We start from the raw sequence: 9,022 nt of genomic DNA, 5'->3' as shown, positions 1-9,022 counted from the left end.
CATGAAAATCAAATAATCTATCGAGATTTGAAATTAGAAAATGTTCTTGTAGAGATGGATGGTCACATTAAGTTAGCAGATTTTGGTTTAAGCAAAGACGCTATCGATGAGAGAGAAACTACAAGAACTTTCTGTGGTACTCCACTTTATATGGCACCAGAAGTAAGACGAGTTTAATTCCTTCATAAAATTAATTTATTATAAATACTTCACTATAGGTTATAAGTTATGAACCATATAACAACACTGTGGATTGGTGGTCTTATGGTGTTTTATTATACGAAATGCTCTCTGGCCAATCTCCATTTGATGGTGATGATGATACTATTATTTTCAAGAACATTAAAGAGAAAAAAGCGATCTTCCCGAAACACTTCTCGCAAGAAGCAATGGATATTATTACGAGTGTAAGGCAATATGATATTATCATTATTATATCTTTAAATTTCATTAAAATTTTTTTATATTAGTTAGCAAAAAAAATGTATTTTTTAATAATGTCAGAATATTTGTTATTCATTTTATTATTTTGTTAATAAATGATATTTTAATTAATATGTTTACTTGATATATCTTTAGTTCTTAGCTAAAAAGTCTAACAATCGTTTGGGAGGCGGACGATATGCCCGCTCCGAAATAGAAACTCATCCGTTCTTTGCTCCAATTGATTGGGAACAAGCAGCGAATAAGGACATGGAACCACCAATAATACCTATAGTTGTAAGTGAATATTTATTATAAAGGGCACAAAATAAGAACAATGGATTAATATATAGTACTCGTTCAAGTATGTGAACTAATTAAGTACAACATTTCTGCTGACATTTAAGAATTTTTATACTCTTTGGAGTAGTAGCTCTGAAGATTAGTGTTCATTTAATCTAGTTTTTATGTCATCCATTATTCACATTTTCGAGTGTGTACTGTATATTTTATACACATTATATATACAATTGGATTATACACTTAATACTTTTAATATTATTTATTATTATTGTATATTATTTCAGAAACATCGTAAGGATTTGCGTCATTTTGATAAATCTTTCACCGTTGAAAAGCCTGAACTAACACCAACCGATAAATTATTTATGATGAATTTGGATCAAAATGATTTTATTGGATTTTCGTATATGAATCCTGAATTTATAACAATCATTTAAAAATAACTTAGAAACTCGAAATTGTACTAGATTTATCGTTAATCGAATTTAAATAAATAAATTTAATCAATAATAAATTAACATAAATAAGTTTATTAATTTATTTTAATTTTTTAAGTTTCGTAAGATTTAATTTTACGATTAATTTTCTTTTTTAATTTTTTATTCATTTACAAAAATTAGTGTTAAGAAATATTGAATATATATGCAAAGGAGTTCTAAAGTTTCCTTAAGAATCACAACGAGACATTTATTCGCCATTTGTGATTTCTGTTTTTATTATTTTTTTTTAATGGCATCATATATATTAATTGAAGCTAAGTGGTAGAGAGATTCAAATGATAGTAGAAGCCGATTTAAATATTTTTATGATTATAAATTTAATAGTAAAAGCAATATACACTCCCATTTAAATTTTGAGTTGAAAGACAGAGACACATTGTTTATTCTTATAACCATCCAACTGCAGAAACTAATTTTGCAACAACAACGATGTTGTCTTATGTACTACAGAAGATTGTTTGTATGCACAAAACTAATTTTAAATATATAAAGCGAAGTAATAAATTACCCACGGAAAATAAATTATTGAAAGTTACTAATTATTTTTTAGTTTGATTAATTATTATTAAAACAATAATATTTATTAACTTCTAAAATTATTATTTATGTGGAGATTGTATCAATAAAACAGTGCGTTTGTGTAGTAACAAAAATGCTTAAAATTTATTATTAAGTTTTGACTATGGTATATAGAAGATGGAAGATAGAGTTGAATAATCTCAAGACATTTCTAACTCATCAAAGACCGTATAGTAATAATAATAAAACGGTCTTTAGTTAGTGATACTATAGAAGCGATATAATACGATAATAATATATCAAACGATATAATATAATATAATAATCATAATACAATAATATAATAATCATAATCATAATATAATAATATATATTTATAATACTATTTATAAATAGTTTTTATTATATTTGGTTATTGCTATTGTAAATTATAAGCGTTTTTATAATTGGGTTTTATGATCTTTATTTCAATTTCTTTAACACAATGTAAATTATAAACGTTTTTATAATTGGGTTTTGATTTCATTTAATTTATACAATTGAATTTATACAATTTCGGTTATTGATTGTTTAATCACTTTTTTATGTGTACCCGTGTGTTGACACGTTCGCGATCGAAAAACAAGAGACAGAATCAAACCAACGGAGTTTACTTGCAGCCCAAAAAATATAACAATAAAATTTGCTCATCTCGAGCGCAAAAAACAAAAGGCAATAAAACAAGACTTAGAACCGTTGGTTTGATTACATCTTATACAGGGTTAGTTAGATAAATTAATTAACCATATATTAACCATATAAAATATTATATATATATATGAATTATATAATATATTAATTATAATAATTTAATTATACAATATGATTTACAATAGATTAAAATATAATAAATTATAATATATAAATCATATAACACATCAATTAATAATTCTACAGATTCCTACAATATTAACAATTTGACTTTAACCGCTCTAACATCCCGCCCCCCTTGAAAGGATTTTCAATTGGTAATAGTGCGAGTTTGTGGATTGGACGGCGTATTACTCCTTTTGGGGTTTGCACATCAACAACACGAACCAAATTATCTGGACCCCTGATGCAATGCACGATTCGGCCCATCAACCAGCGTAGTGGAGGCATATTGTCTTCATGGATTAGAACCAGAGCCCCCTCGGTGATGTTAGATTGTTCTTCTGTCCATTTGGTGCGTATCTGCAGCTCATTCAGATAGTCTCTAGACCATCTGCGCCAGAAGTGATGTTTGACTGCGGTTATACGAGACCATTTATCAATTAATGAAGCAGCTTCATACTGAGGACTTGGTTCAGATAAAGTTTTGAGCGGCCCACCGATAAGAAAATGTGCTGGCGTTAGCGCTTCATAATCGCTCGGGTCACAAGAATGAGGTGTGATTGGTCGCGAATTTAAGATAGCTTCGATTTCAATCAGTGCTGTTCCAAGCTCCTCAAAGGTGAATCGAGTATTTGATAGTGTTCGATACAGATGGCCTTTCGCGCTTTTTACAGCCGCTTCCCATAGACCTCCAAAGTGAGGTGCTCGGGGCGGTATAAAATTGAAATTTATGAATTGGTTGCTGCAAAAGGTCTGCAGCATCACTTGATTAGACTTCTCGAAAAACATTCTTTTTAACTCTGCTAGTTTGTTGTTAGCCCCAACGAAGTTCGTGGCGTTGTCGCAATAGATGTTTGATGGTAACCCTCGTCTACCGATTAACCTTTTCAGTGCTGCAATAAATGCCTCCGTAGATAAGTCTGACACGGCTTCTAGATGAGCTGCCCTTGTAGACAAACAAACGAACACGGCTATATAGGTCTTATATGGAACCCGTCCCCGAATTCGGAGATACGTTAATATCGGACCGCAAAAATCTACCGCAGTACGCGCGAATGGACGGCTTGGAGTGAGGCGTTCGATTGGGAGATTACCCATCATTTGATTAAGTAGTTTGGGTTTATAACGCACGCAGTGAATACACGAGTGCACGACTCGGCATGCAATTTCTCGAATATTAATTATCCAGAAGTTTAGTCGAGTAAGGGCAATTAGTGCTTTTGCGCCTGCATGATAGTTGCACAAGTGTATATGCCGAACATAAAGTTCCACAAAATAACAGCCCTTCGGCAACAAAATAGGGTGACGTTGGCCTACTGAGATGTCACTCAGCTCGAGGCGACCTCCCACCTTTAGTAATTGATAACCGAATACATTGTCCAGGAAGGGATTTAGATGCTTTAATGTACCTTCGGCTGGGTTCCCTCGTTGTAGGCGTTGTATATCAATTTCGAAGAATTGCTGTTGGATGACCCAAATAATACAGTGCAATGCCTTTTGTAGCTGAATAGGTTGGAGGGTACATTCTCCGTTCTTCAATTTATTCTTGGTTACATGATAAAAACGCTGTACCTGCGCTATTACTCGTAGCATCTTAGTGTATGAACTATATCTTGACAATACCTGTAATACGTAGTTGTCTTCATTTGTGTTAACGAATACAACCTTTCGCGTCTCTTTATTGACTTCTTCCATATCCAGGTTGTGACATTTCAAATGCGGCCAGTATTTATCAGCGAGTAACAAAAATTCCGGCCCCGTAAACCAACAAGACTCTGATAATTGGCGGATGTTACAGCCGCGCGACACAACATCTGCCGGATTGGATTGGGTAGGAACGTGTCTCCATTGCCCATTTGCGGTAATATCTTGAATTTCTGCTACTCGATTGCCAACGAATGCAGACAGGGTTGATGAGTGCTGCTTCAACCAATGTAATACAATCTGTGAATCAGTCCAAAAAAACGTTTCACCCTTAAATTGCGCAAATATTGGTTGGACCTTCTGATACAGTTTGGCAAGAAGTAAGGCACCACAGAGTTCTAGTTTAGGTAGCGACTTCCGCTTTATAGGTGCCACACGGGATTTTGCAGTGAATAGCCTGACCGTCACCTTACCTGATGTGTTTTGTGATCGGAGAAATATACAGCAACCATATGCGCGTATTGAAGCGTCACAGAAACCGTGTACATCAACCTGTTGATAGTTTATGGATAGGCAGTACCTCGGCACCTTAACCGATGAAAGCGTTGTAAGATCTTGAATAAATGTTTTCCAAGCTGAGTGAAGATTTTGAGGGACTGACTCGTCCCAGTCCACACGCAAAAGCCACAATTCTTGCATCATAATTTTGGCTACGAGTATGATCGGTGCTAGTAATCCAAGCGGGTCGAATAATGAAGACGCAAGGGATAAGATGGTGCGTTTTGTTACAATATGACCTGGTTGTGCATTAAACGAAAATAGGAAAACATCTTGCATTTGGTGCCACTTGATGCCTAGAGCGCTGGTGACTGTATCTGTATCAAGATTCAAACTCTTTGTTGTAGTATCGCTGATGAAGTCATGATGGTTTGAATGCCATTTGTCAAGATCGAAGCAACCCTTCTGTAGAATGGCCGTTAACTGATGTCTGATATTGGTGAGTTGATCAATGGAATCTGCTCCACCTAAGAAGTCGTCGACAAAGAACGCTGATTTAATGAGTGCAGCGCCTATTGGGTATTGTGTTTCAAATTTGTCCGCCAAATACTGCAAACTCCTGGTTGCTAGGAAAGGTGCTGATGCAGTACCATAAGTGACTGTATTCAACTCGTAAGTACTAACAGGATCGGACTCCGTATCTCGCCAAAAAATATATTGGAATTTTCGATCTGGTTCATCTATCAGTATCTGTCGGTACATCTTAACAATGTCAGCCGTCAAGGCATATCGGTGCAAACGAAATTGAAGTAGCAACAAATATAACTCCGACTGAATTGTCGGGCCGACCAGTAGAATATCATTTAATGAACGTTGCGAAGTTGTTGAACATGACGCATCAAAAACCACCCTCAGCTTGGTCGAAGTGCTCGACGGTTTTAAAACACAATGATGAGGGATATAATAATGAGGTTCGTTGGTTTTCGGAGTCTCAACACGCGTCATGTGTCCGAGCTCTCGATATTGTTTCATGAATTCTTGATAGTCTTGCTTCAGTGCACGATTAGATGACAATCGCCGTTCTACAGAATAAAAACGGCGCAGGGCGATATTGTGTGTCAAACCAAGACAATCTGGTGAATCTTTGAATGGTAACCGAACGACAATTCTTCCCATCGCATTTTGGTGAACCGTTTCACGATATAATGACTCACACGCAACATGTGCTGGTGACCATGACTTTGAAGCCGATTGCACTTCCTCTATCTTCCACATCATTTCTAATTGATCGGAGACTGTATCTTCAACTGATAATAGGCATTTTGCTGCTGGTGATGCAAATGGCTGACCCTTGTACTTGCCAGATACAATCCATCCTAATAGTGTTTTTTGAAGTACTGGAAAATTTTCACCTAGTTTGATTTGACCGACAGACAAAATATCAAAGAAACTTTCAGCTCCAAGCAAGAGATCAACGCGCTTGGATTTAAAGAATTGCTCATCGGCGAGAGGTGTATTTGGTGGAACCTTCCACGACGATATATCGATTTCAGAACTTGGTTGATATGCGATGTGATTCATAATACCAAAGTTTAAAGCAAGTTCAAGATTTGAATGACGAGATTTGATTGATGTGAGCGTCTGATACTTTATGTTGGTCAACGAACTACCAATACTGGAAACATGCAACCGATGTTTATGTTTTGCTAAACTAAGCTTCTTTGAAAACTCCTCCGTTATGAAGTTGACCTGAGAGCATGAATCAAGCAAGGCTCTACCCACTTGATAACTTCCCGATGAATCCTTCACTAAAACCAATGCAGTAGCTAGAATTATTTGCTCGGCCGATGACATATTAAGATGGGAATGGCTGGCAACGTTGTCGTTGGGCATAGCAGCGTGTTCTGTGCGTCGTGATGATCCCGCGCTCTTAATATTCGTTGGCAATTGCGAATGATGCAAGAGAGTGTGATGTGGCTTTGCGCAAACCTTACATTTAAACGTTGATGTGCAATTAACCACATGATGGCGTGGCGATAAGCAGTTTATGCAGAGTTTTAGGCTCTTTACCTTTTCAAACCTTTGAACCACCTCCAGTGCCTTAAAACGATGACAATTCTGTATTAGGTGTTCATTGCTAGAACAAAATGAGCAAGAATTGCTGGATGTAGATGCAACAAATGCGTATTGTTTTGAGCGTCTGTTACTCTTGGAGTTAAGATTATTAGGTTTACGTTGTGATGATGACTGATTGCCGTTTTCACTGTCGAGTGATTCGAGAAACTGGCAATGCCTATCCAATAATTTTGAGCAATCTTCCCAACTAGGTAATGTGTCGAAGTTACGCGATTCATTCCATTTCCTACGTGTAATTGCGTCCGTTTTTTGCATGATTAGCGAGATAAGTAGAGCCTCACATATTTGTTTCTCTGTACCTAGCGAACAGAGTGAACCATACAAAGCGGATGCATTGTTTACCAGACTACGAAGTTGTTGGCTTGACTGACCCGATACTGCTGGTAGATCAAATAGTGTCGCGATATTTTCGGCGAAGATTAGGCTATTATTGTCATAGCGCGATTTAAGCCTATCCAGAGCCTTTGGATAGTTTTCATTCAAAATAGGAAATGCCTGTACTGTCTCTAGAGCTTGACCAGTAAGGCAGTTCAGTAAGTGATTAAATTTTTCAATATTTGTGAGGTATATTTCGCGATCTATGATTTGGAGAAACGAATTAATAAAATTGTTATAATCCGAGTACTTACCACTGAATGTAGGTAATTTTAACAGTGGTAATTTTTTACTTGAGGTGGGCATCATTGCTGTTACGTCTAGCACTGATGCATTGTGGACCTCTTCCTGCAGTTGAGACATGATTAATATTTTGGTGGAAACGTATAGGTCTTCTAATTCATCTCTAGCTGAGTCAGTTGCATCTAATTTCTCGATCAACGTCTGAAAAGCTAAGATTTGTTTAAAATATGATTCTAAAATACCTAGTCGACATTTCAGTTCTGGTTGTGAGAGCGAATTACTCTTTCCTTTGACGAACGCCTTGATTCTTGAAATACTCGCTTTCGTCGAGGCTCGCTGTTGTTTTAGTTCTGACAGTTCTGCCGTAGTGGTTGGCTCTGCCGTTGCCATTGAAACAGTTGTAGATACTTGAGAACAGCAAAGGATTTGACGAAGTCGAAAAGTCACAATAGCAACAGTGAGCTTTCCGAAATTGAACTGCTCTTACGGTGGTTGTTGTCAGACGCGACGTTGACGAACCCGCACACTTACTGATTGGAAGCAAATATTAACCAGTAATCAACAAGTAAGTTAACTTGTTGTTGTTGTTGTTGTAATTGTTCAGCGTGACCTTGATGCGGACACGAGGTTCTATTTGGCGCTTAGCAGAACCTAAGCCGAGAACCATAGAATGCACAATAGTACACACGTACGATAGTATATAGTATATATGTACAGATGTACGATATTATTAAAGTTAGCACACTTTAGATATATAACCGTTTAGGAGCAATACTCACACGAGCACATTATGGTTACAAATTAACCAAAAACAATAAAAGCGAAAGTATGTACAATCAACAAGTAAAGATAGCTTGTTGTTGTTATTTTAATTGTCGAGCACGACCTTGATGCGGACACGAGATTCTATTTTGAGGTTAGCGGACCTAAACCGAGAACCACCAATTGGACAAGAGTATATACGTACGATAGTACATATGTAATATATATATAGATGTACGATATATTATAATGGTTAGCACACGTTAGCTATATAGCTGGTTAGAAAAAGTATTCACACGCGCACATTAATGGTTACAAATTATCCAAAAACAATAAAAGCGAAAGTATGTACAATCAACAAGTAAAGATAGCTTGTTGTTGTTATTTTAACTGTCGAGCACGACCTTGATGCGAACACGGGGTTCTGTTTTGAGGTTAGCGGACCTAAACTGAGAACCACCAATTGCACAAGAGTATATACGTACGATAGTACACAGAATAGCTATCTGGAAGAAATATACACACGCGTACACTAATGATTACAAACTTAATAAGAAAAAATGATTACCACACGTGGGTAATATTTAGATTTTTTAACAAATTAGAGTTTAATAACCACTATTCAAATTGCAAAAAGTCCTGTCACGGTCGCCAATGTAAATTATAAGCGTTTTTATAATTGGGTTGTGTGATCTTTATTTCAATTTCTTTAACACAATGTAAATTATAAACGTTTTCATAATTGGGTTTTGATTTCATTTAATTTA

The 9,022-nt window shown here is 36.1% G+C and overlaps 2 protein-coding genes across 2 annotated transcripts; one reads left to right on the top strand and one right to left on the bottom strand.

The window, feature by feature from the left end:
• The first annotated feature begins 6 nt into the window (after positions 1-6).
• Positions 7-1,245, top strand: LOC119664173 (protein kinase C, eye isozyme-like). The gene is made up of 4 exons (XM_038073713.1): positions 7-162; positions 219-407; positions 580-720; positions 1,011-1,245. Exons 1-4 carry the CDS (start codon positions 55-57, stop codon positions 1,161-1,163), a joined length of 591 nt encoding a protein of 196 aa, XP_037929641.1. The 5' UTR covers positions 7-54; the 3' UTR covers positions 1,164-1,245.
• Positions 1,171-7,883, bottom strand: LOC119664172. The gene is made up of 3 exons (XM_038073712.1): positions 7,544-7,883; positions 2,722-7,453; positions 1,171-1,189 (listed from the first exon to the last, which is right to left on the bottom strand). The coding sequence occupies exons 1-3, from the start codon at positions 7,881-7,883 to the stop codon at positions 1,171-1,173; spliced, it is 5,091 nt and encodes a 1,696-aa protein (XP_037929640.1).
• Between the last annotated feature and the right edge of the window lie 1,139 nt (positions 7,884-9,022).

This window comes from Teleopsis dalmanni, unplaced genomic scaffold (genome assembly GCF_002237135.1).
Source record: "Teleopsis dalmanni isolate 2A unplaced genomic scaffold, ASM223713v2 unscaffolded_contig_1518, whole genome shotgun sequence".
In the NCBI taxonomy this organism is placed as follows: Eukaryota; Metazoa; Arthropoda; class Insecta; order Diptera; family Diopsidae; genus Teleopsis; species Teleopsis dalmanni.
Note: the sequence above shows the minus strand (reverse complement) of the source record. Positions and strands in the feature narration are given on the sequence as shown.